Source organism: Aythya marila, assembly GCF_965140915.1.
Source record: "Aythya marila genome assembly, chromosome: 2".
NCBI classification, from domain to species: Eukaryota; Metazoa; Chordata; class Aves; order Anseriformes; family Anatidae; genus Aythya; species Aythya marila.
In genome coordinates, this window is record NC_139043.1 from 33,430,293 (window position 1) to 33,457,465 (window position 27,173).

Consider the following 27,173-nt stretch of genomic DNA (forward strand, 5'->3'; position numbering starts at 1 on the left):
GTCAGTTAGGCGGGCAGCCGCCACCCGATTGGCCGGCGCCGCGCCGAGGCCCCGCCCCCCGCGAAGGACGTCAATCAGCGCCCCGAGCCCGGCTGTCAGCAGCGCGTGTGCCGAGCGCGGGAGCCGGGCCGCGGCTGGCAGGAGGGGAGGGGAGGAGCCGGGCCGGGGGGCGGCGGTTGGGCCGCGGCGGGCCCCGCCCCCGGCGCCGCGCTCCCTCCTCCCTCCCTCCCTCCTCCCTCCCTCCTCCCCCGGCCGCCCGGCCCGCGGCTGTCACTCACGGCGGCGGGCCGAGGCCGGCGGCGGAGAGGCGGGCGGCTACGCCACAGCCCCGGCGGCGGCCATTCGTGGAAAAATAGGCCGGGCCGCTCCTCCCCGCTCCGGCTGCGACCGGCCTTCTCCCCGCTACCCCCCACCCCGCCCTCCGCCGCCGCCGCCTCCTCCTCCTCCTCCTCCTCCTCCTCCTCCTCCTTCTCCTCCCCCCTAGAGCGGCGCCTCGGCGGGGCATTAATGCGGGATGAGCGGTATGTAACCCCCTCCCTCCCGCCCTCCCTCCGCTCCTCCCTCCGCCCTTCGGCCCCCCCCAGCCCGCCCTCCCGCGGGCCCCCCCTTTTTTATTCCGTGTCCCCCCCCCTTCCCCCCCCAACCCCTCTTACCCCGGCCTCGCTCCCCCGGCGTCGCCCCCCGCGCCCCCTTTCTTCTCGTCCTCCTGCGTGCCCCCTTTCTTCGGCAGCCCTCCCTCCCGTGCGCATCCCTCCCTCCTTCATTCCTCCTTTCCTCCCTCTTTCCCTCCCATGCACAGCCCTCCTCCTGCCCCCTGAAGCATCGACGGCCACTCAGTGGCCGTCGATGCTTCAGGGGGCAGGAGGAGGAGGAGGGTTGTGGGTGGTTTTCTCCCGCTGTCTCCGGGAGAAGGAAACCAAACCTCCCCTTTCTGGGTGTTAACTCTCCAGCCCCCATGGGTTGGGTTTCAAACCACGTTTCTCAGGACTCGCTCTTTTGTAACGATGGCTTGCGCCGTTGTTTTCCTGGGGAGGTGCGGGCCAGAGGCTGGGAAGCGAAAAGGGATGTGCTCGTAGGGTTTGTTGTTGTAGGAATGGAGGTGAATAATTAACCTGTTACGCTTGATATATTTTTTTTTTTTTTGCAGATCAAAAGAAGGAGGAAACTATGCCCACAGAGGGAGAGAAATCTCCCGAGGCAGAGAATAACAACAATAATAATAAAAAAGGGAAAACTGGAGGCTCGCAGGTAAAGCACACACACACACCCGAGTAGGGAAGTGCCCAAACTATTAGCATTTAAAATGAAATGTTCAGCTAACAGTGTTTCCTGCTCAGGGCATTTTTCTTTGGGCTGGATGAAATGTAGTTCTTTGGGTACAGTATTTTTACTGCCTGGACATGTTTTTTGATCGTGTTTTACAGCGATCAGATGCTTCCCATGTAACTGAGATCTTTTTTTTTTTAAATTGTCCTTAGTATAGGAAAAAAAGACTGGAGTGAGGAAGTGGTTGAGGTCCTGGCTGTCACATACTCATTGATAACTGCTGGCCTATACTTAAAGATTATTTAAAGAAACATGCACTTCCTTATTCAGAGCTGTATCATTGGTCTTTATATGCAGAAACATACTTAGGTCTGTTTCCTGTGCAAATCTTAACGCTTACTCCTGGTGATCAGTACTGGTACTCTTCTCCTGAATCTGTTCTCTTTTCTCTCCCTATGGATAGGATTCCCAGCCTTCACCTCTTGCTTTGCTAGCAGCCACTTGCAGCAAAATAGGAACTCCTGGTGAGAATCAAGCAACTGGACAGCAGCAGATCATTATAGATCCAAATCAAGGTTTGGTGCAGCTTCAAAATCAGCCGCAACAGTTAGAATTAGTAACAACTCAGCTTGCTGGGAACTCTTGGCAGCTCGTTGCTGCTGCTCCTCCTGCTTCAAAAGAAAATAATGTTGCTCAACAAGGATCTTCTGTTGCCTCAAGCGCAGCAAGTCCCTCCAGTAGTAACAATGGAAGTGCATCTCCTTCAAAAACCAAATCGGGCAATTCTTCTGCAACGACCCCTGGGCAATTTCAAGTCATTCAAGTACAAAATCCAGGCGGTAGTGTCCAATACCAAGTGATTCCACAGATTCAGACAACAGAAGGTCAACAAATTCAAATTAATCCCTCTAGTGCTACTGGTATACAAGACATACAGGGTCAAATTCAGCTTATTCCTGCGGGCAATAATCAAGCTATTCTCACAGCTTCAAACAGGACAGCTTCGGGGAATGTTATCGCTCAAAACTTAGCAAATCAGACGGTCCCGGTCCAAATCAGGCCTGGTGTTTCTATACCGCTGCAACTGCAAACTATTCCTGGTACTCAGGCACAAGTTGTAACAACTTTACCTATAAACATTGGTGGAGTAACCCTAGCCTTGCCTGTGATAAACAATGTGGCAGCAGGAGGAGGCTCAGGTCAAGTTGGACAGTCTTCGGAGAGTGGAGCTTCCAATGGAAGTCAGCTAGCGTCGACGCCTGTCACTACTGCCTCTGTTAGTTCAATGCCAGAATCTCCTTCCTCATCGTCCACTTCTACAACCACTGCCTCAACATCTCTAACTAGCAGTGACACATTAGTGAGCTCTGCAGAAGCAGGCCAGTACACGAGCACAGCAGGCAGCAGTTCGGAGCAGACAACTGAAGAACCTCAAACCACCGCGACGGACTCTGAAGGCCAGAGCTCTGGTCAGCTTCAGTCCAATGGACTACAGAACGTACAGGATCAGTCAGGTTCTCTTCAGCAGGTCCAGATTGTAGGTCAGCCTATTCTACAGCAGATCCAGATCCAGCAGCCTCAACAGCAGATTATTCAGGCCATTCCTCCCCAGTCATTTCAGCTCCAGTCAGGGCAAACTATACAGACCATCCAGCAGCAGCCTCTGCAAAATGTTCAGCTGCAGGCAGTAAGTCCGACTCAGGTGCTCATCCGGGCTCCAACTTTAACACCATCGGGGCAGATCAGTTGGCAAACTGTACAGGTTCAGAATCTGCAAAGCCTTTCAAACCTTCAAGTTCAAAATGCTGGGTTGCCCCAACAACTAACCATTACCCCTGTGTCTTCAAGCAGTGGCACAACCATTGCTCAGATTGCACCAGTGGCTGTTGCTGGTACCCCAATCACACTGAATGCTGCCCAGCTTGCTTCAGTACCTAATCTCCAAACAGTAAGTGTTGCCAACCTGGGTGCTGCCGGTGTTCAAGTTCAAGGAGTTCCAGTTACCATTACCAGTGTTGCAGGTGAGTGGTCTGACAAAGTGGTGGGATTTTTTTTTTTGTTTACTGTTTTGTTTTTTTTTTTTTTTACTGTTTTGCTGGAATAACAGATCATCTTTAACACTTCTATATTTCTATACTTAATACTTTTATAAGGCTTTTCTTTCGTAATAAACTTGAAACCCCTAACTGTGAGAAAATACCTTATCAATGAATTTCAAATTTCAAAATAGTTGACACTTCTAAACATTGATGAAACTAGTAAAACTCACTCAACTGAAGTAGAACTACTTGTATTTGTACCTTTCAAAACCTTTCAGGCTTTGGGAGGGAATGTGATACTCGACTACTAGAGCTTTGATATGTTTATTTTATATATAAATTGTATATCATTATATTTCATGCTATATATAAAAATATGAAATATAATGATATATAACATAAATATATATTATTATAAGTATATATTATATTTCATATTAAATATGAAATATAATGATTACATATGTGTGTGTTTGTATATATATATATATACAATATATATATGTATATGTGTGTGTGTGTGTATATATATACACACACACAATATAATATGTAAACAAAAGCCAGCAACACAAAAACTTTTTTCAACCAGGCAATACTCCTTATTTCTGCATTGGGGATGTAGGATGAGGAAGGTGGCAGTATGTGAACTACGAAATCCTGGGTCATGACATGCATTTGTATGTAACTACATTATACTCTGTACTAGCTCATAAAGCTGTTCCCTCAAAAGTCCAAATATTGCAGAGAGATTTGAATGGAGTAAGGTATGCTTACACACAGCGTTGATCATGTGACTTATTTTAATTTAAAAACAAACAAACCCACTTGTAACCACCTCGGTGCTTGATGATGAGCTCCTGACGTGTATTATGAAATGCCTGTGTGGTTATGCTGGTCTATTAGTTGTGGAAAGAGCTGCTAAAAGGTTCTAGGCTGGAATAAAGAACTTAGTTCTAAAATAAATTCACTGCAAGGAGTGCAGTGACCCATATGGGCAACTCTGTATGCAAAACTTGCAAACTTTTAGTATTATAGATAAAATTTGAGGGCCTCTTCACCAGTTTGATAACTGCTTACAAGAGCTTGGTTTAACTCCATAAGAGCAAAAGGCTTCTGTTGTATTAGTTTTAATAAAAACTCATATATTTACAGTAACTCAACTGTAGTAGTCAGTTTTTAATACAAAACTGTAAGAAAAAATGTGTTTACTGTCCAGTCAACATGAAAAATGTTAGTATCGTATTGACTCTTAATCTGTTTTATATAATCATGTGCTAAGATGAAAAACGTTTAACTGGGCGAGGGATTGTTCAGCTAAACAGAAGTACTTCCAAGGAAACTAAACGTACTTTGACAATGAGAAATTTGCTATTGGGAGAATTTTGTCTGCTACAATGCTCTCCAGCATTTGATGGAACACAGAAATGCTAAGGGTTGGGTTGGATGATTTAAACTTTCCTTACATAAGGAACGTTACAGTGATGTTAATCAGGGTTATCTGAATTAAAAACTTGACCTTGTGTTTGGCTGTAATAGTTCAAAAATAATTGTAGGCTCACTGGAGCTGACCAGCTGCTACAACATCTTGCAGTCTAATTTATCTTGGAAAATTGTCCTTGATGGGAAAGTGCAGGTTGGCTACTGTTAGACAAAAGTGCCTACTTTGGCAGGGGGCAAAGGAATGGAAAGCCTGCTTTGGAAGCAGCTGAGATTTGGGAGTGTGGGAAAAATCTTCCTACGTGCTGTTCTCTTCTGCTTCCCTGCTTACTGATGGCTTGCAACTGTGGCAGTTCAGACAAGAAATTCTGAATATCATCTTGCTCAGTTACCTTGTCTGCACCTCTGACTGCATGTGATGTCTTCTGGAGAATAGAGGGATTGAGATTTGTTACTGAGCAAGGAGAATGAGTCAGAAGTATGCTTCTGGAGAAGCCAAGCCTTACTCATAAAGGGTTCATATGTTACCTAAACTTAAACTGTATGACCGCTGAATTCCCCTCCGCCTTCCTCCCCACCCCTATGCCCAGGTAAGCTGCTTCTGTAGGGTTTTTAATTTTATACTAGCAGCAGTGAGTCCATCAATCATTCCTCCGTGTATGAGGTACTATTTATGTTCCCCAAGACTTAAGGTTATGGAGATAGAACTTCAAGAATGTGAGAGAGAAATAAAAGAAGGAAATTATAACTTCTCTGCCTCTCCTGTAAAACTTCTGATCGCTATTCCGAGAGCGAGCAAAGCAGCATGGAAAGGAGAGCAGAGAGCATGATGTTCAGTCCTTGTGTTAATGCTAGAATAAGTGTTCAAGGAAGAAATGGTTACAAAATAGAAAATTAGAAACATGCAAAAGTCTAAACTTTACTTGCCAATTATAAGGGAAAAGTTGTCTTGTTCAGGGCTATTAGTTTCCTCAGATTCACTGTTGTGTTTGTTTTATTTTAAATTATTTTTGCTATTATTGTTACTGGACGTCTCCAAAAAAAATAAACTGCTCAGTTACCTCAACATCTGCAGACTGATATTTCCATTCTCTTTCCTGCAGTACCTGAGCTTGTCAATGTGAACTCTTTTTGTACGTTAATTGAACTCTCCAAAAGTGGATCATTCACTACAAATGAGCAGTGGAAGTAGGTGTTAGAAATAAGGAGTACATAGGATGTCCAGAAAGTGTCAGGGAAGAGATGGAGTGAAGGATTCAACCCTTCCATTGATTCAGGTGCTCTAGCCTTGTTAGGACAAAAAAAAAAAAAAGTTTTTATGTCCTTTGAGCAAGCTCAACTGATAAAGCCAGCCAAGTTTCAGGGGGAACCAAAAAAAAAAAAAAATTGTAATAAGTAGCTGTCGGAAACAACTGTTCTTTTATTTGTGCCATATGTTTTTCATGGACATTGTTTTTTCCTAGTTATTCTTACAAATGGGTAATTTAGGTGCCTTTTTATTAGTTTTTCAGTAATAAATGAAACAAAGCAATAGAACTCTAATTGCAAATAATAAGTTGTGGCTTAAAATTCTTATGGAAATGTTAAGCTATAGAACTATGTTGGGAAAGCCTATTTAGGCATTTTTTTAATTTTTTTTTTTTTTTTTGGCTTAACAGATTCTAAATTCCAATAGAGACAGATCTCACATTGGGAAGAAAAATACTTACATCTTCGAGTAAATGATGTATTTTGGTTTGCTTTTTTATAACCTTTGTTATTCTGCTTACTGTCCTAAGGTGTGTAGGCTCTACGGTAAACCAAGAAAGATGAAAAAATGTTTGGTGTGCTTTTTCTTTCGTAGTTGTTCAATTTTTAAGCTAAAATCTCGAACAGGTTGCTACTGGTAGGTACCACGCTTTCAGCTGTACGTTGTGCGTGGTCAAAAAGGAAGGCAAAAGCAGAGTTCTCCTCATGTCTTTTCATTTTCAGACCCACAGGAGAATTCATTCAGTATCAGTGATGCAGAAGGAAGATATTTTTTTCTACTGTGAGGGGGACTGAGAGCTGGCACAGATTGCCTGGAGAGGTTGTGAAGTCTCCACGGATGGAGACACTCAAGCCCCATGGTCCGGGGCAGCCAGCTCAGGTGCCCTTGCTCGAGTGAAGGTTGGACCAGGTGGCTTACAGAGCTTGCTTCCAGCCTGCACCACCCTGTGATTCTGTGAAGCTCTGCAGAGAAGATGTACAAAGTGTCAGTCAGAAGAATAATTGAAAATATAGGGGCAAATGGAGGGGGGTATGAAGAGAATCTAGATTGAGGAGGATAAAGAAACTAAGTGAAGTGCTAATCAAGCAATAGACTACCTAAAAGCAGCTGTGTTTACTTTAACATGTAGGGATCTACAAATATCTGCCTGGCTATGAGGTCAGTACCTGTTGTGGACTTTAAACAAGATAATTCTGTGCAAAGTAAACTGCGTTTTTTCTGTACTATAAGAATTAACAGTTGTTTTATACATGATTCCCCATGGAATGGAATAATCTTTTGTGTCATTTGGATGTAAGATAGATGGTGACATCCCAAATTTACCCCATATAACTTTGGGGACAAGCAGGTGCTAGATAGTTCTCTTGCCTTTCTTTAAAGCTTCTGCTGTGATAGGTGTAAAATCAAGATCAAGGATTCCTCTCTCTTCTTAAAATAGGGTAGCTTCTACCTTTTTAAAGCATATTTTTATGCCCTCTTAATTGTCAAGATGTGTTAATTGACAAAAGTGAGTCTGTGGAAGGAACTTGTAGTACAAGACGATTCTAAGAAAATAGAGTTCATAAAACAATTTCCTTTTGGTGGGCTAAAGGTTTTTTTGTCCCTCCAACACATTGATCTTGAAGTATGTTTGCATTAGGAGTAGCACAAATCATGAATATTTTTGTGGGTGCTGATGAATATGGAGTGAAATAAAACGTCTGATTTTATTAAGACAAGTTACAGACAAACCATGAATATGCAGCATTTCATTACAATGTAAGGGATTTGTGTGCCCCCTGTTCTTACACAGGGGTCTTCAGAAGAGGTAGTAAGCTGCTTTTTCATTTTTTATTTTTTTTTTTTATCATTTTTGCTCACATTGGAAATATATTGATTTTTGTCCTCATGGTGGAAACAATGGCTTTTCAGAATTCCCTGTTTCTTATGAAGAAAAAATAGTAATAGATCAGCGTTGTTTACCTCTCGAAATAATTTTGTTATGTGACAATGGTGTTTAGCTCTCCTTATATGGGACGTTTTTGTTTTAAAAATAGTGAGAAATATTACTTGTATTGTATACAAGTGTTTGGTCCAAGCTTTGTTAGTTGATTTAAGCAAGAGTCCCCAGATCCCACCACGTTGCAACTCAAGTGCAAGCCATTTTAACCCATGAGCATTGGCACGGCCTGAATTATGGGGAATCTGGAGTTCATCCACCTAAATAACATGGAAGAATGACTAGTGTTCAGTTTGCAGCCTGGCAATACTGCAGCTGGAGAGTTTTAAGAGTCTTCTGCAGGGATGTGCAGAAGGGGATTCTAAAACAGTTGGTAATGACCATGAAGTCCAATACTTAGTGTTCTCATTAGGGGACGTCTTAACATGTAATTGTCCTTCTTTCATACCCTATAGTATATAATATGAGTTACTAAGGCTTTTTTCTCTTTCTTTTTGGCCAGATACTTTCATTGTTCTACTGTTACTAGTTACGCAATTTGGTAGTACCTCCAGGTCTCTTCCTGTCATGTACTTCTCAAATTTGTCAGCATCCATCTTCAGCTTGTTTTTCAGGCTTTCTCTTCCCTTTGCTTCTTCATTAACTCTTCTTGTGTGAGTCATTAATTCTGACTTGCTGTTCAAATGCTGAAGAGACTGGTAACAAAATGTAAATGTTCTGCTTCAGACTTCGCAAGGGAGTTTAAAGAATTTGTTAAAATGCTTCAAACAGGAATAAAATAATAGTCCCAAACTACATGCATATAATCTATGAGTTAAAGGAGTTTCTGACTAAATATTTAGTTTCTGACCATGTCTGATGCTGACTACATGCAAGAGTAATGGGTTTTCTGAGGTACGCTTCCCACCCTTCAATGATCAGCAGCTCAGGTCTTCATGAGTCACAAGTGCTATATTTTTTTTTAGTACTTAATAATCTCTAGATTACTTTTCTTCCATGGATTTGCTTTTTTTTGAGTCTGTGTAAATTTTTGACATGTTTATTACTTGTCTGCAGTAAATGCAGTGTCTCAGTTGTGTAAGACATTTTATTTAATGTTCTCAGACCACTCTATTATGAGAAATTAAATTGATTCACCTTACTACCACTCATGATCTTCTATTATCTCTGCCATTTTTGATATTATGATAGTTATTGTCGGAAGGTGTTTAGCCTGAAGTCTTAGAATTTTACACTTAAGCCGTCAAATGAAAGAAAAGCATCTTCTTTACAGTGTAATTGGTGGCTGTCCTTGCTCTTGTTGATGCAACAGTGGGTACATGTAGAATCAGAACTCAGTAAGTTGAGTAGCTAAGCAAGGAGAGATGTCTGCAGGTGGTGACAAGGTGAAAAGGGTTCAAAATATCCACTGTGTATAGAAGCAAACTGGCAAAGGCAATTGCCAGGTGTTGAAGTCACAGAAGCTAAAGGGTGGTGGCCCTGTGAGGAGTTTTTCTGAACAACATCCAGTGCTTCTGTGGATGCTCATTGGCAAGTGAGCTGTGGGAAATACCTGGGAAGAAACTAGCTGCAAAGCTATGGAGCCTGCAGTGGAAAAAAGTATGAAGAACAGGGCTATTTTGTGCAAAAACAGAACAAATACAGGAGTTCTGCTTAGTTCTTGCATTTTTTTTTTTGTTAGTTTGCATTTTGAGACTATAGTTGGAAAGTGAATAGCAATTTAGTGTAGTTCTTCCAAAGTCATGAAAGGTCATTCGCAGCTCTTCTCAGGTTGCCTTCATCTGAGAATTGTTGCAGAATCGCAGAGTTCTAAATATTCTAGCACCCACATTCTTTTCAAATGCTTCAGAGTAATTAAAAGTACTTAGTCTTCCAACAACAAAATTACTCTGTTTGTGGGATTTTCTTAAACTGAATTTCAAAACAGTGGCAGAAACAGTTTAACAACAAACTGTGCTGGTGACAGCAAACACTTGTCTAGGTGATGGCAGCTTTAAAATCAAGTGTCAATATTCTGTTGTAAACTTGATGTGTAAGGTGTACACAATCTTCCTATTCAGCTAACTGGAGAATCACCTGGTAAAAATGCCTCAGTAAAATAAGCCTTTGCCTTGCCTGTCAGTGGCAAGGCATGACAGTTGTTGCTTCCAGGGAAAGGAGGAAGGGGAAGTATTTCAAGTACCAGCTTTGGTCATAATTGCAAGGTGAAACAGGTTTCTAATGAGCCATTTCTATGCTATCAATTTGAAGAATTAGATGCAAGTTCTTAAGCTCTTCAAAGTAGAGCATTAGTAAAACTATTTCCCAGTTAGAGTATGTGGTCTTACAAAAACATTTGAGTGTTATGGGTTCTCTAAGAATATCAGTTTTTGCCCTCCCTTCTCTAGTTCCCTGTTGCCAAGAATCAGAATATGTAGAGCAGGAAATCAAAAGGCAGAACTTTCTTGTTCAGCAAATGTCAAGCAAGCACATGCTTATGAGTGATGCTGCACGTCTTCATCACCTTGTTAGTATTTAATTGTTTTTGTTTTTTTAAGAGCGCTTGGATCAATGCTAAGCTAACCTAATTGCTCCCGGAAAGGAGAGAGATTGTAAATATGCTTCCCCCACTCCTGTTTTTAATACCTTCCTCAGTGTAACATGCATTATATTATGATATACTTAGTTTCATGTGATTTTGGTAGTGGTAGAAGTGAGAAATTCTCAGTGTTCTAACATATTAAAAATGTTGGATGTTAATGATTATTTCTTACAATCTAACTCACATAATGGGAAATCATGTTCCAAGGTGAATGGTTAATTTTGAGTATGAACAGTATTGTTGAAACACAACTAAACTTCTTAAATAGTTTGCAATTTGATAGATAAAAGTTAATAAAAGTTTTATTCATATGCTGTAGTGTAGTAGTTGGGACTGCATATGAAATGTAATTTTCATGATTATTTTGCTCTTGTCATTAAACTTTCACCAAAACAAGCTCCAGACATCCACAATCTCCTGAGAAGCTTAGCATTTCAACATCTGTTTAGGTTAGTTTGGGGTATCATTTCTTCAGATTTCTGCATTCATCCATTCTTAGAAATGAATAGAGTTTGTGGTATTTAATACTACTGACAGTGGCTAATAGTCATGTACCTTGATCAACCAGTCTTTAAACCATGTTATCCCAACGTGCATAATTAGTCTTGCTAGACTGGCAGACTAATATCATTCTCGTGTAAAGAAAACATCCGGTTAATATCCTCCTGCCAAAAGCAACTTGGCACACATCTTAGGTACAAGTCTGGCTTTCCTTAATCATAGAACGGTTTCAGGTGATGTGACCACTCTTGCTTTGAGTTTCTTCTGATCTTTTTTCAAAGTTTTTTTTTTTCTGAACTCTAAGAGATATGTGCCTTGTTTGTGTTGTTTCCTTGGCTGTTGGGAAGCTACTCTGTGTAAAATATCAAGTTTTTCAATTTGTTCTAAACCAGAAAGGAAGAGCAGGTGATATCAAACATACTTTTTTTTTTTTTTTTTACAGGAGTGATTATGTTACAGAAGAGCTGGAAGAACTGCTGAGGGTTTTGATCTTAGAGAGTTACATGGCCTTTATAAGATATATAGCTCTCTTGTAATCTTGCTAGAGCCTTTATCAGGCAAGACCAGTTGTTTCAGCTTTAATAAACAAATTAATCTTTATCGCTAGCATTTCTTAATTCTGAACAAATTATCAAATGATACATGACTTAGACAGGAAGTTAGCTGACTTCAAAACTAGGCTGTTGAAAGAATTTTCCATTTTCCAAACTCCTGTGCATAGCATCATATTTATTTTTATCTCAATCAATATGAAGATAGCATTTCATGTAGCCAAAATGTTTATTTCGAGGACATTTGTAAACCTAGTCAAGTGTGGACTTGAAAGCGTAAAATATGTCAACCATCTAAACTGTAGTTAAAAGCAAACAAAAAGACAATACTGAAACCTTAGTTTGGGTTTTTGTTTATTTTATTGTTTTTTCTTTCTCCTGTCAGCCTCCTTTCAAGATCAGGCAATTTCTATTTCCATGGTAATATACAGAAGTTGAACTGAGGTGCTGAAAAACAGACTTCCTAGAAATCCCAGAAAGCAGTATTTTGATTTCTGTATGTCAGAACTGTGTAGGATGTGTATGTAACTTCTTTACTGTTACAGTTTGGGAGGTAGTCAGCTCTTCTAGTCAGGCTGTAGAGACTAATAATCAACAAGGTTCTTGCCTTATCCCCATTTCAAGGTAAAGGGGAAGAGATGGAAAAAAGAACTGAACCAAGTTCTGTTGTGGCTAAAACCTGTAAAATAACTTGAGAGTTGGGATGGGATGATAGAGGCAGATGCTCAGTAAAAATAAACTTTAAAAGCTACATTTCTTATATCTACAGCTAGTTCCATGCAGTGCACCTAACATTCAACAGCACACTTGGTAGTTGGATTTTCAGTTATCTATCTGCTCTAAGGTTCAATATACAGGGAGCTACTTACTTTCATCCGCAGAGGAGTGTTCTCAAACACTTATCCTAAATGCACTTTTCTATTTGACCTCTTAATACAGGAGAAAAACGTAATTATTTTTTTTGAAAGGACCTTAGCAGTAAGATAAAGTGTTTTTTGCTGTTTCCAGCTCCTTTAAAATATCTAAAAACTGAACATATTTTATTTCTAATTGAAGCCTATTAAAATCGCAGCAACAATCCCGAACAATTAGTTATTGCCTTGCTTTGACTGAAACCTCTACTTGGTTGTGCAAGGCTAAATTTTGTGAAAATGTAGGTCCATGTCTGTTTCCTTGTATTGTTCCCGTATAGATCTTTTTGTGTTGTATTTGTGAGAGCTCTTTGCAGAGTTTAATAATAAAGAGAAAATAGGCTTTCAATTAAAGGTAATACAAGCTGGAAAAAAAATTTGTCTGAAAATACTAAGTTGACTTCAGGCTGTCCTAATGCACTTGTGAAAAGCCTTAAATTTTTTGAAAAGTTATTAAAGTACTTTCATGAAACTCCTTGGTAATTGTTTTGTTTTTCTGTGTTGCCACTATGATTCTTGCACAAAAGAAAAAACAATACATTTTTTTTAAGGTGTTTAAAACTCTACAACTTTTTTCTGCCTTAATCCTCATGCTTCTTAGTAGTATTTTTCACAAAAGCTAAGTTTATTTGTGATGCTGGTTAGCAACTTTTGAACAAACCATCCCATCTGACGTGTGAAGAAAAGTCTCTTGAGGAGAAGATAGATTCCTATGAATATTGTTCAAGTCAGAAACAGGGAAAAATAGAAACTTGCTGCAATGTCCCTGTAGGCAGTAGAAAAGAAATCAATCTACTTGATACTGCAGTTTGTACTGGAAATTGTAGTAGCATCTGGACACAATGTGTTGTGACAACCGACATTTCCTACAGTAGTTGGTTGGATCCAATTCCTTTCTCTACTCCAAACTGCTCTTCTCTGAACACTGTGTGGGTCCATTGCATCAACCCTTGAGAAGTTCCTATTCTGGGAAATATTTCCTCTGACATATAACATTTCTTTATCAAACATTTTATAAATTACTACTTCAGGACAAAAGAGAAGTTAGCATTGTCTGCATAATGTTTAAGTAGCATCAAATCCCATTGTCTTCTGTGTCAATATTGAAACTCACTGTTGTCTTCACGTTATGTTTATTTTTAAAGCATGATTTTTTCATCTCATTCTTCAGCATGAAACTTTGCCAGCAGGTGATGTTAAAGATCATCTTTTCCAACTATATTGCACTGAGATGTTTAAAATTTAAAATCCTGGCTGATCTTAAATTGTCATTTTTCAAGCGAAATAGTAGGCGAAAGAATGTTTGCAAGCTGACTGCAGTTAAAGTATGCAGAGAGGGGAAAGGAGCTGAGACCTCTTTTTTCCCCATTCTTTTCTATCAGTAAGTTGTTTAATGGGCAAGTTGGTGTGTCAGCTCCAGCACTTGTAGAACTTTGAAACTTTGCAGCTTGTTATTACTTTTACTTACATGTCCTCTAGCAATATACATAGAGATATGGGTGTCAGTTGCAACTATCTCTTTCATTTTTAGAATACATAGTTAAACAAGTTTTTGGTTTTTTAACATTAGCCAGTCTGGCTCCATGTACATTTTGCAAAGCATTCCGCAGTTTTTGCAGTAAGGTGTATGATACGGAGATATCTCTCATTAATGCTGACATCTCTGTGACTGCAGAATGCTGGCTGCACAACAGCAACAGGAACTCAGTGTTAATTGTTTTGGGGAACTGAGTGATAGAAACTAGAAGTGTCCTTTTCTTGTCTTAATTTCTCTTCTGTCCAAGATCCTTTTTTTTTTAAAGCTTGACTCCAGTGACTTCTGTGGATTGTCAAAGTACAGCCTTTTCCGCATCCACCATACTTGTCTCAAAGAGTAGTTTTTCATTCTTACTGCATCAGGTGAACAAGAACAGTGTGATAGGAATGCATGTGCAATGTGTAGTAAAAGGAAACTTTTTGATTTAGACTGACCATGGATGGCCGAGCCTAATGACAATGATTTTCAGTTGTAGATCACTCTGTAGCAAAGTCGCTCTACAGGAAGGTGTTCCTTAGGTTGTATACATTAGCTTTCTTTGTCATTTGGGTTGTGTTACGGGAGCTCTTATTTTGCAAGATAGCTTTGAAAACTAAAATTGATATGTATTCTTATGATATTTGGCTTTATAGGAAGTACCTGAAAATGTTTTCTTGCATGAACACATTAGACTCGTATATATAAGAAAGTATATGTGATGTAACTGTTAAGATGCAGGATTGTGGTTTTCTTTTCAAAATTGGAAGAAAACGCGGTGCTGAAAAACAAAAGATGCGCAATCCTGTATTTTGAGATGTCATTTATTAAATGCTTAAGTGTTTAAGATTAGTGACTAAAATTATATACATGTAAGTCCTATTTGAGAAGGTCTATAGGACCTTGAGAAGGTCCTTCTATTTGAGAACGTCTATAACATTCTCAATTGTATCTTCATAATCGTATATGCAATATTCTAACTAGTGAGAGGCTTCCTGTGCTTGGTTTGCAAAATAAATTCCATATCAGGTTGCCTTGTGGTTTTGTTTGATGCAGGCTGACATGCAGTGGTTACTATCCAAAAGAAAGAGTACTTATACCTGAGAGAAATAAAATCAAATGCAGTAATTGGTGTCAGTGTTACTTTGTGCAGTAGCATATTGTTGTAACTTAAAGTTGTAACCTGACAGCACATGCAATAAAGTTCAGTGATGATTTTGTTGATCAAGAATGTTTCACAATTTCAGAAATTGTTTCACAATTTCAGAAAATCAGCATTAAAAAGAAATCATGGGAATTTTAAGAAAAACTGTCTTCTAAAGGCAGCTGTAAATGTGCGGTGACTGCTTTGACAATTCATCTATAACAACACAGATGAACTGAAGTGTGACTTTGTTTATTCCCTCATGTAATGGTTTGTTTAGAATTATTTCTGAAATCTGTGTTGAAACATGAGAGCTCTTGTTACTGAAAGGCTTGATTATGGACGGTGAAGTATACTGATACTAGGTCTTGTGGTTTGGAGTACATCAGAAAGAAATAATGTTAAGTGATCTCATGATTTTAGCACATTTTTTGGAAGGCTTTAAATGATATTTTTATGCCCCTAGTAGCAAGCCATATGGATTATTTTTAATACTCACTATAAAGTGATGCTAGTCTTTTCTGTTCCTCTATGTGTAACGTCATCTCAACTACTTGGTTTTAAAATCAAGTGTGTTTTTTTGTTTGTTTGTTTGTTTTTTAATTAAAGCTAAGTTGATAATAGGAAAAAGTACAACAGTGCATTTGACAAGTTTTAGTTCAACTTATCTGGCTACTAGCACTGAGGAGCTCTGGCACCGTGTTGTAGTTTCTACTGACCTGTTAAAAGTTCTGGGGGACATCAGAGGCTCTGCTTATTATGATACAGTGCTGGGGCATTATATAGATAAGAAAACTATTCTATGTTTTAGTATTGCTGCATATTTTGGTGCAGGGTGTTGGTCAACGCTCGCCTGAACGCGAGCCAGCAGTGTGCCCAGGTGGCCAAGAAGGCCAACAGCACCCTGGTTTGTGTCAGGAATAGTGTAGCCAGACGGACAAGGGAGGTGATCTCCCCTGTACTCAGCTTTGGTGAGGCCGCACCTGAAGTACTGTGTTCAGCTTTGGGCCTCTCACTACAAGAAGGACATCGAGGCCCTGCAGTGTGCCCAGAGAAGGGCTACAAAGCTGGTGAAGGGCCTGGAGCACGAGGCCTGTGATGAGCAGCTGAGGGAGCTGGGATTGTTTAGTCTGGGGAAGAGGCTCAGGGGAGACCTTATTGCTCTCTACAACTACCTGAAAGGAAGCTGTGGGGAGCTGGGGGTTGGCATCTTCTCACAGGTAACCCAGTGGTAGGACTAGAGGGAATGGCCTCAAGTTGTGCCAGGGGATGTTCAGGTTGGAAATGAGGAGACATTTCTTCACAGAAAGAGCAGTCGGGCACTGGAACGGGTTACCCAGGGAGGTGGTGTCACCATCTCTGGGGACGTTTAAGGAAAGGTTGTACCTGGTGCTTAGGGATATGGTTTAGTGGGTGACACTGGTGGTAGGGTTGGACCAAATGATATTGGAGGTCTTTTCCAACCTTTATGATTCTATAAGTTAAAAAATAAAAAAATAAAAACAGATGCACATCTTTCTATCTTGGTAGCTACTAGTGTGCTAACTTCTTGGGATGCTTTTTCAAAAGTACAAAAAAAAAAATTATCACATATCTGTACTTCCTGCAGTCATTCTTTTATCTCAATAAGCAAACCTCTATGAATATTGTGTCCTGGATCTTTAAATAAAGTTATTTGCGTGATATTTTGGGAATTTCAGAACCTTCTGTTCTGATCTTGGTTATGTGGAATTCAAGGAAAGGGAAGTTTAAAATAACTCCGTGAGCTTAAAGAACTGAAATGTTGATTCTCTTCACATTGGTAATGTAATAACTGTATTAATGCCATCTGAAAAGCAGTCATTTAATTACTGTTTAACTGAAATCATATGAAGAATGTAACTCTTTGCCTGAGCAACCTTACTTTTGTCATTTTATCTTTTGTATTTTTGCTGTCACCTTTACAGTTATTATGAAGAATCTCTACTGAAATGTATTGTTATATCATGTTAAATAAATAGATAGAGATTATAGCTCAGTAGTGTGTATCCTATTCCCCCAGATGCTTATGTGGACCATGCATGCCTTCCTTGGAGAACAAATGAAAAAGATGGGGGAAGGTGTAGGATCAATAAAGTACGTAAGCAGCAGTGCTGGATATTATGAGGAAGTATCAGAAGACCCTTGTGTGGTTGGCTGTCTCATGACTTGGACTGAAAGTTGGTTCATATCAAATCAGCACAATATTTTGGGATGTTAGAAATGCTGAACAGGCTTCCACATAAATGCATATTGGTCAGATCAAGCAAGAGTTATGTGTCAGACATTCATCACTCTAGCAATAGTCATGGAGTAAAAAAATAGTCATCCTGCCTGAGCAGGATTTGAGTTTTGAGTGCCTCAATTCACATTGTACTGAAATGGCTTTAGTCTGGCAGCCTGGGAAAAGTTGTGTTGAAGCATTAATGTCAATTAGAGAAAATCTTAGAGAAAAAAGAAAACTGGGAGAAAACAGGTCATGGGGCTTTTTTTTTTTTTTTTTTTTTTTTTTTTTTTTTGTCAAATAGGACTTTGACATGGATGGAGTAATCTCTCTAACAGGCTCTGATGGCAAAGAATAACTTAATGTGCTTGAAAGCACACCTGACTGTGAGAATAGCAGCAGATGCTGCTGTGGGTGTGACTGTAGTACACGATGTATCTTTAGTTTTGCAGTGACAGTCGCTAGACTGCCATCACTTATAGTGCTCACCCTGTGGATTAAAGGAGTTTACATCTGGGGTCTGTTTAGCACACTGAGAGCAGTTTGTGTCTCTGCAAAAGACTACAAGCAGAGCCAGTTCTTCTTGTTAACTTATTTACCTTTGGCTGACTAAAAACTACAGCTGGTTTTTAACACAAGCAATCACATTAATGTGTTAAGATAAGTATTACATATAACAGAAACAATCAGCCTTCTTTGACTCTAGCTATTCATAGCATTCAGTACTTCAGCAGCTTAATGGCCTGACATGGAATTGCCCATGGACTAGCACTTTGGAAGCTCATGTCCTGTTCTGCTACTGCTAGACCCAAGTGTTAGATACTGCTATCTGCCTTTATACCTCACTGTTCTCCTTAACCTATCCTATTCTCCTTCAAGAATTCTTGTGAGTGCTTTTCTTTCCTGTTATTAAATAATTTTTTTTTCTAGTATATTCCTATTCTGGAAAGAAAGTCTTTCTTCTAGCCTGGATATATGGAGGCTCTACACTCAAGGTTAACGTTTTAATTCTTTTTCTATAGTTCCTCTGCTTCCAATTCCAGACTCTTTGTAGAAATGTTTTTCTTGTATTACTGTCTGTCTATCCAAAAAATCCTGTGAATTCCAATTGAGTTTCAATCATTATCACTTCTGGGTTTGCCCTTGTTCGTGTCAGAGAACCAAAAGTACTCGGTATCTGCTGATATTTGTGGCCTGCTAAAGAAAACATGGAATTGGTGTTTATTTATATCTAGCTGAATTGAGTGCAAATTCCAGAATGAAACCAAGAGAGTTTACTGGTCAGTGCTTCTGGTGAAAATAACCTGGTACTGACCCAGGCACAACACAGATTTATTCTATTTCCTATAGTGAACTACAGCCTGTTGGATGACAGTCATGTCACATTGGGAGGTTCTTCAGTCCTAACCTGTTAGTGTTTGTTAGGTTTAGTCTATGGGTGTTATCACGGCACTACACAACATATCCTGCCCAGGCAGATATTGCTCCTTAGCAGTCACACGAATAAAGTAGTTGTTATTTCACACTGTTGTATATGAACTTGCTTAGTAGCTAGGCAATTTAGGCTTGAGTGTTCTTCTCACTCATGTCTGTGTTGATTTCTATTACAGATGCCTGAGAAGTAAGTTTGAGTACCTATTTGAATATCTCTGAATCATATTACGTCTAAGGGATTTCAGAGTTTTAAATTAGTGCTTCAATACTGCAGACTTTCAGGTCTTGGAATATTGAAGTCTGTTCTTGGGAATTCTGGTTGGTCATTACACTCTATCAATAAGTAGGTAGAGTTTCCTCTTATTTTTCATTTGTATGAAGTTTTGAAAATGACAGTATCTGATGATATTTTTTTTACCATACCTGTTACCTGGAGGAGTGGTATTCAGTGTTGTCAGACCGCAGACATCTTTGTGTCAGATTGCTTGTCATATTATTTTCTCAGACCCTATAGTCTATAACTTTTAAAGTAAATATAATACTACCCTACTGCTCAAGAAACTTCACTTCTTACCTAAATGGGAATACTCTTTATTTTGCTTTAATATCAAGATAATTGTCCTGATTTCCTTTGATCAAGAAAACCAATGAGATTGATAAACTTATGCAGTGAAATTGAAGTCTTAATTCGCCATGTCAGTCTTTTAATTGTATTTGATTCAATCTGCTTTTCCAGTCTTTTTGAAAACATACTCCCTTCTGCAAAACAAAATGAACAAGCTAGCGAGGCAGAGCTTAAGGCTGGACCTATGACCCTTCTTTTTTTCTTTTTTTCTTTTTTTTTGTGAAAGTTCCTTTGTGGCTTAGTGTTTAGTCAGTACAGATTGTAGAAGTGACTTCTGTATGTGTCATAAAATAACTTTCAAAATGAGCTAGTTGAAGTTTTCTGAGTGTAGGTGTGCTTCTGTGTTTTCACTGGCAATAGATTTAACAAAATCTTACACAGAAATATTGTCCTCTCATTTATCTCAGCATTTGGGGCTCGGGGTAGGATTTGTTAAACTAATTCACATTTCTTAATATCATTTGCAGTCTTGTACTGTTCTAGTAACATTAAATTACGTTAAGCAGCACTATCTGAGTTAGCAGGTACATCTTCTTGTAGTATTTCAGAAAAATGGCTAGATTTAATATTTGTTTTATGATTCTTTTTAAGTAGTTTAGTTTTCTATAAACTATATGAAACTTATTTGTGAAATTACCAAGAAAAGGTAAAAACACTGTCTTGTTTTACAGGTCAACAGCAAGGTCAGGACGGAGTAAAAGTACAGCAAGCTACAATAGCTCCTGTTACTGTAGCAGTAGGTGGCATTGCTAATGCAGCGATTGGTGCTGTTAGTCCTGATCAGATAACACAAGTACAGCTGCAACAAGCTCAGCAAGCTTCTGACCAGGAAGCACAACCTGGCAAGAGACTGAGAAGAGTTGCCTGCTCATGTCCTAATTGTAGAGAGGGAGAAGGAAGGTGAGTGTAAACTTTATCAATACATAAGTGTAAATTTTATCAATACATATTTAGGCATCTTGTCATGGCTTTCCTCATTTGGGCTTGAGATTTTCTTGTATTGTCTATGTTGTTTATTGCTATCCACTAGAAAGTATGTTTATATATTTATTTTCAGAGACTACTAAATTATAACTGTATCTATTATCATGAAGTATTTTTCCTAAGCCAACTAATAATATTTTAGAATAAGATTACTTACCAGTTTAAACCTTCTCTTTAGAAGCAGCAATGAGCCAGGAAAAAAGAAGCAACATATCTGCCATATTGAAGGATGTGGAAAAGTTTATGGCAAGACATCTCATCTTCGGGCACATCTGCGCTGGCATACTGGTGAAAGACCATTTGTATGCAACTGGATTTTTTGTGGCAAGCGATTTACAAGGAGCGATGAGTTGCAAAGACATAGAAGAACCCACACAGGTTGGTCAGCCCTCTCTTTATACATAGTACAGTAACTCTGAATCATAGTAACCATGAATAAATAGTGATATTGAAAATCTCACTCATTAGGGTCTCTCAAAATTACTTTTAAATGTAAATGTAAATGCAGTAACTTGAGACAGTGAAAGCAGTAGATTTCAGCTTTCATTAATGCAAGCTGACTGAGTAATTAAATAAAGAAAGATCTGTTCAAATTGTTCTGTACGTATCCTAGAAAGAGACATCATCATCGATGATGTAAGTTAGTTATCAAAATTTGACAATTTTTCTTGAGCACATAGGATTTGTCATGGATTAGGAGTAGTTCTCCTCACTTAGATTAGCCCCGGCCCTTAAGATTTTTTTAACCTTGTCCATTCATCAGATTTGGTGGTTTGGGGAAATTGCTTGACATTTCAGGTAAGAACAAATAAAGCAAGATCTCCTAACAGTTCAAATTAGAAAGGTGGACCATTTAGAAACTAAGCTTTATTAGTCGTCATATTTCTAGCCCAAAGAAGGCTTTATTTTCTTCTTCCCACTCAAAATTAAAGCTTCACAAGGTAACACCTCAAAAGAGGTCTAATGATATTTAAACAGTGTTGGAACATTTAGTATGGTGATTTTTTTTTTTCTTGAGTTTGATTTTATACATTTTCATGAGACAGATTCATGGAGCTTTGGGATTCAAATTTGTGTCCACATTCCATTCTTGTAATTGTAATCTAAATAAAAGGTTTTTTTTTAAAATGCTATCAAGTGCTTCATTCACTGTTTGTACTTCTGCTACTCTGTCAGATTTATGGAAGTTTAGGAAAATTTTCTGGTGATCGGAAATTCAAACTACTCACCAAATAATCATAGCATAGCAAATGTTTGTTAAGAGCATTTTAATAGTGAAGAGTAGATTGCCAAGAACTTATGACTGTAAACTCATGACCTGGAAATCAGACAGGTAGAGACGAAAGTATTGTATCCTTTGAAAGATAATTTAAATGTCAAAAAGGAAAGCGTCAGATTTAAATGATTAAACAAAAAAGCATTTGGTGCTCTCTTTCACTAACGTTTTGGTTTCATCCTTCTTTTTAAAAAGGTGAAAAGAGATTTGAGTGTCCTGAATGTTCTAAAAGGTTTATGCGAAGTGACCATCTCTCGAAACATGTCAAAACTCATCAGAACAAGAAAGGTGGTGGAACAGCCCTTGCCATAGTTACCTCAGGAGAACTGGACTCTTCAGTTACTGAGGTTCTTGGTTCTCCAAGAATTGTCACTGTTGCTGCCATTTCTCAAGATTCAAACCCAGCAACCCCTAATGTTTCAACAAACATGGAAGAATTCTGAAAGGATAATTTATATGGACGCCTAGTGCTGCACTTAAGTTTACATACCTTTCAGGATATGGAAGTGGGCTGGTAAAGTGGATTACAGAGCAGGAAATCATGTTTTCAGTCTTGACTTCTGTAATTGTTCCAGGCTGGAGGGTCAGCATGGGAAGTGTACACTGGTGCAACAAGACGAAAATTTCAAAAATACAAACAGCGCAAATTGATGTACTGGATAAACAGATGGGGGAATATTATTTCCATACTGTACTTTTTTAGTTATATGTCTGTATATCATGTAATGATTTTAAATGAACTTTTCCCCTCTCTTTTGGCATTGTATGTTAAAGTGTTTGATATTGTCTGAATTTACAATGTAAAACAGGGTGGACCGTGACTAGAATTAATATCGTTTGATGAAGGTACTTTGTTTTTAATATAAATTTGTAATATTTTCATGAGAACATCTTTTCCCATAAGAAACAGCAAAACTGAATATAGATTGAATGATAGTGAAAATAGTTTAGTTTTTTGCTCAGTCCACAGAACATGTCAGTTTATTTTGGCCGTCTTTTCTCAAGTTTTGGAATTAATCGAATAGCAGCTGGATGATATGTGCTTGCTGCAAAGTGAATCTGAGGTGGACCTCAGATTAATTTTGACCACTACATTATAGTAGTGTGTATAAATGACAATCAGTGAGTTGTAATTCCTCTCTTTCTTTGGAGAGCTAAGGTTATGTAGAATTAGTGTATACAGTAGGAAAGATTAAACCATAGAAAGATATTAACATACGATTTTACAAAACTAATGGTGTCTTTATGTAGGATAAAGAATGAATACGGCAACTTTTGGGTCAGTTTTTAGTATATTCATATTTTAAAGCATCAGCAGTTCATTTCTAACTCATAGGTAACATGAATCATAAAAACTCAATCTTAGATATTTATATGTTTTAATTTTGTTAGAATTCATGGAAATCAATCAGAGAATTGTCTCCATGAGTGTTGTAGATCATTCTTCTGTATCATCTTCCTGTAAATACTAGTTTGTTGGTTTTTTTTTTGTGGTTAATGTGATGAGTTCTTTATGCTTTGACTTAATAGCCAAAGAAAAGAATTAATTACCACATTTTAACCAAAAAAGGCATTGTAAGTAAACATTTTCTCTCCTTTCCCCTAAATATTACTGTCTTCATTTTCTCTTCAAGGATAATATGTGGGCTGGTAATAAATATCTGTTACCTGACAAATCTTACATTGAGACTCCAACCACAAAACAAGATGGGAAAAGAGGAATATGGTTATCTTTTTATTACGTGACTTTTGATTTGAAAGGTTTGGTTATATTTTCAGATGAGTCAGATTAATAGGAATATAGAGGAAATGAAAAGCAACAATAACACAAAACTGCATTTCGTACGTAAAAACTGCCGTACGTAAGAGGAGGAAAGATGGCCAAATATTTCATGCTCAGGATTTTGAATTGTTTCCCATAATCATAAATGTAACCTTTTACACATATAGTCATTTGGTAACAATTCTCATGATCTGTATTTTTAAAATTTATACACCAAAATATTTTTGATGTAACAAAAGGAAGTACAGTGTAAGAAGGTTAAGATTTTTGTTTGTTTTTCCTGCAAATTACAAAGGGAAGAATGTGTTTGGTAACTGTTGGTTTGAGATGCATACCAGATACCTTGTGCATTCTCTCACAAAACATATACTTCTCATCTGAATACTTTATCAATCTTGTGGTGTTTTGTGTATTTTTGAAGCAAGAGAAATACCAATCATTGTTTACACTGTGTACACTTTAGGCCAGCCCTTTGTAGCAAAATATTAAACTGAAGGTATTTTATACTTTCAGTTTACATTAAAAAAAAAAAAAAAGAAAAAGCTTTGAGATTAAAGAAAAACAATTTTACACTGTGGTTATAAATTTCAAGTTTCTTAAAGCTTTTGTAGACTTGTAACAGTCTTTAAATTTTAGTTGGGTTTTGTACATTATTTTGTATATTTTATTTAAAGTACTCTTAACTGATGTATCTGGAATTAAAACATCAGACTCAATTAGATGTTACATTTAATACAGATGAACATTAGGTAGTATTAACTGTTAATTTTATTATATAGGAAATGAAATGTCAAATATATATTTTATCATTATGCTTCACAATCAGTGCTATAAATTTCTTTATGCAAAGAAAAAGTTTCTTAATGTTATTACCATGTTTCCTAGAAGTTAACAATTTTTGTAAACTGAAGTTATGAGCATTCTGCACAACCATTTCGTATATAATTTGTTCATGCATACTTACATATGCAGATAGGAAACTGAAGTCATTTTTAATTGATGGTGAATCCCTATTGTAGATGTATCAAAATCTAAATCTGGTTGGGTTCCTAGCATCTAAAGTACATTAACTTGTGTTAGCAGGTGCACATTTTACCGATGAAATTAGAAGCATTTTGACAGTCTGTTCTGCATACCATTCTGAATCCACTTTTCTGTCTTAAAAGGATCGTAAATTTCAACGTCCTTTATTTGACTCAGTGGGATATAGCTGTTGTAAGTAATAGGGCACAGATGTGCAGTAGTATCTTGTTTAATGGCATTTCACTGTTCATTCCCTTTGCCACCGTTAAAAAATTTGCTTTATTGTAATTATCAGTGCAAAGTGTATTTACCATGGTAGAACTCCAGTGTTAGACTAGTTTTTTTCTTACGATATACTTTTTTTTTTGTTAGGTTTGTGTATGTGTTGCCGATTACATTAGAAATTGGTGTTAAGTCATTATTTATCACATTCTTTCATGAGAGCAGTAATAAAAGTGTGTAATCTAGGAGAAAAAGTTAATTTGTCAGAGTTAGGTAAGCATGATGTTTAGGTCCTATTTTTCAATTTTATAACTGTTTTATTGCAACAATATTTGTATTTAAGTCTTCATTTTAATGCCTTGTGGTGTTTTTTTATGCATGTCACTGAATTGTCATCCCGCAAGAATTGATGTGCAGCATAGGGTATTAAATCTAAATAATGATTTTGAAACAGAAAAATAGTTGATGGTAAAAAATGTAAATGTTTTGCAAAAAAAAATCCTTATAAAAAGTTTTGTAGTAATATTTCACTTGTAAATTTTTCTAAGAAAAAAAATGGAAAAGGAAAAAAACGAGTAACATTTCCCCACATCTAGAATTTAGAACTTAATTCTGCCAGCAAAGCCTGTAAGGCACTAATCTGACACTTTTACAATGCTGATTTGTATTTTTTTTTTTTTTGGTGGGTTTGGAACTAAAATCATGTACAAGTTGTTGCCTGCAATAACATTTTGCAAGTAACCTATTAAAATTCCCTTGAGTTTAAAAGGTTTCTTCATTTAATTACTTATAAAGCAGCAATGAATTATGTTTGAATGATAATCTGTTCATCAAGAAGAACACTAGAAAGCAAACGCTTCTCAATGGGGAAAGGTTGGCAGCAGCTTCTGGATTTGTGTAATTAAGACCTGCACTTGCTGGTCAGCGTTTCCCAGCTGGCAGGCTCCCGGCAGGGAATTAAAACAGCAGATTCTAGCTCAGCATGGACATCATGGATTCATTGGGTTTGTTCAGGTCTTGGGAATGGAAGTTAGTTATTCCTGACAATATTGAAGGAGCAACTGAAGGAAAAACTTCGCTAACATAAGGAATAGGAACACCCACCCACTGTGTGCACACAAAATTTAAAAATTATAGGGAGAAGTAAATAATAGAAGTGTCATGATTGTCTTGCAGACAGGAAATGAACAGAATGAAACAATGAATGAACCTACTTCAACTTGTATAAACTATACTGAGCTTTTCTTCTTAGTGAAATGTAAATGAGCTCCTGCATTGTCTTGTACTTAAATAACTTTGGTCTCATACCAAACTGCTAATTATAGAAGTATACTAAATGCTAGGGCTTTTTCATACTAACAGATTTTTTTTTATTTTTATTTTTTTTATTTTTATTTTTTGGCAAGCCATCAAGAAGTACGGTACTTGTGAAGAGAATAAGTAGTAGTATTTCACAGAGGAAGAAATAAATACCAAGAAAACAACTTGCTTCTTCCATCTTCCAAAAGAAGATGGAATTGAAAATTTGTGACTTCTAGTACTGCAGGACAGAATCATCTTTCCTCTCTTCTAATTCAGACCTAAAGTCAATTATTTTTATTATGTTTGAGGAACAACCTATTTAAGATCTATTTGAATGCAATGATTATCAAACAACCTTACTAACTGAAGTAAAAAATATGTCATAATTCAAAGTAGGTTCATCTGACCAACTAAAATGTTTTAATTACCCAGATTTTAATATTGTGGTACTTTTTTTTTTTTAGAATTGTTTTCAAGTAGCATTTTCTAGATTAATTATAAGAACTTAGTTCTCCACTTAGCTATTGTTGAGGTATAATATCAGATGTAACAATTTAACACCAGAAATTAAGGATGAGTATGCATATTTCACTTTACCCTTTTAGTATTTTAAGCGTGATCTACTTTGTGAAACAGAATATAATGCTAAATAGAGTAGTTTATCCTGCAGTTTTAAAGTACATTCAATACCATTACTCTAACTTTCTGAAATTATTTTTATATTTTATTAAATAGAAATTAATAAATTAATGCAGCTAGGTAGCAAATACTGAAGTGACTTTTTTTCAGGTGTAAAATTCATATTTAATTCATATTAAGCTTCTTGATGTCACTTTCACTTTTTTATGCTTTCCATGTCCCTGTTTTCCATCCTTTTTTCCTTTCTCCAAAACTACATGCATTATTTCCCAATATCCTGAGCCTTGCAAATGCTGGGGAGACCAATGGCTACTATATGCTATCCTTGCTCAAATAACTTTCCAAGGGAGAGGACAGCAAGATACATTTTTCTAGCAGAACTGTTAGAAGGCATAGAGTCATAGAATGGCTTGGGTTGGAAGGGACCTCGAAGATCATCTAACTCCAATCCCAAAAAAGTCATTGGCAGTGGCTGGATTGGTGATGTAACCCACTGATGGGAACATGAC

At 37.7% G+C, this 27,173-nt stretch overlaps 1 protein-coding gene across 1 annotated transcript; it reads left to right on the forward strand.

Moving 5' to 3' along the window:
* The first annotated feature begins 279 nt into the window (after positions 1-279).
* SP4 (Sp4 transcription factor) lies at positions 280-25,422 on the forward strand. Its single transcript, XM_082752528.1, has 6 exons — positions 280-521; positions 1,148-1,248; positions 1,730-3,287; positions 20,107-20,335; positions 20,598-20,797; positions 21,891-25,422. Exons 1-6 carry the CDS (start codon positions 515-517, stop codon positions 22,136-22,138), a joined length of 2,343 nt encoding a protein of 780 aa, XP_082608654.1. The 5' UTR covers positions 280-514; the 3' UTR covers positions 22,139-25,422.
* The last annotated feature ends 1,751 nt before the right edge of the window (positions 25,423-27,173 follow it).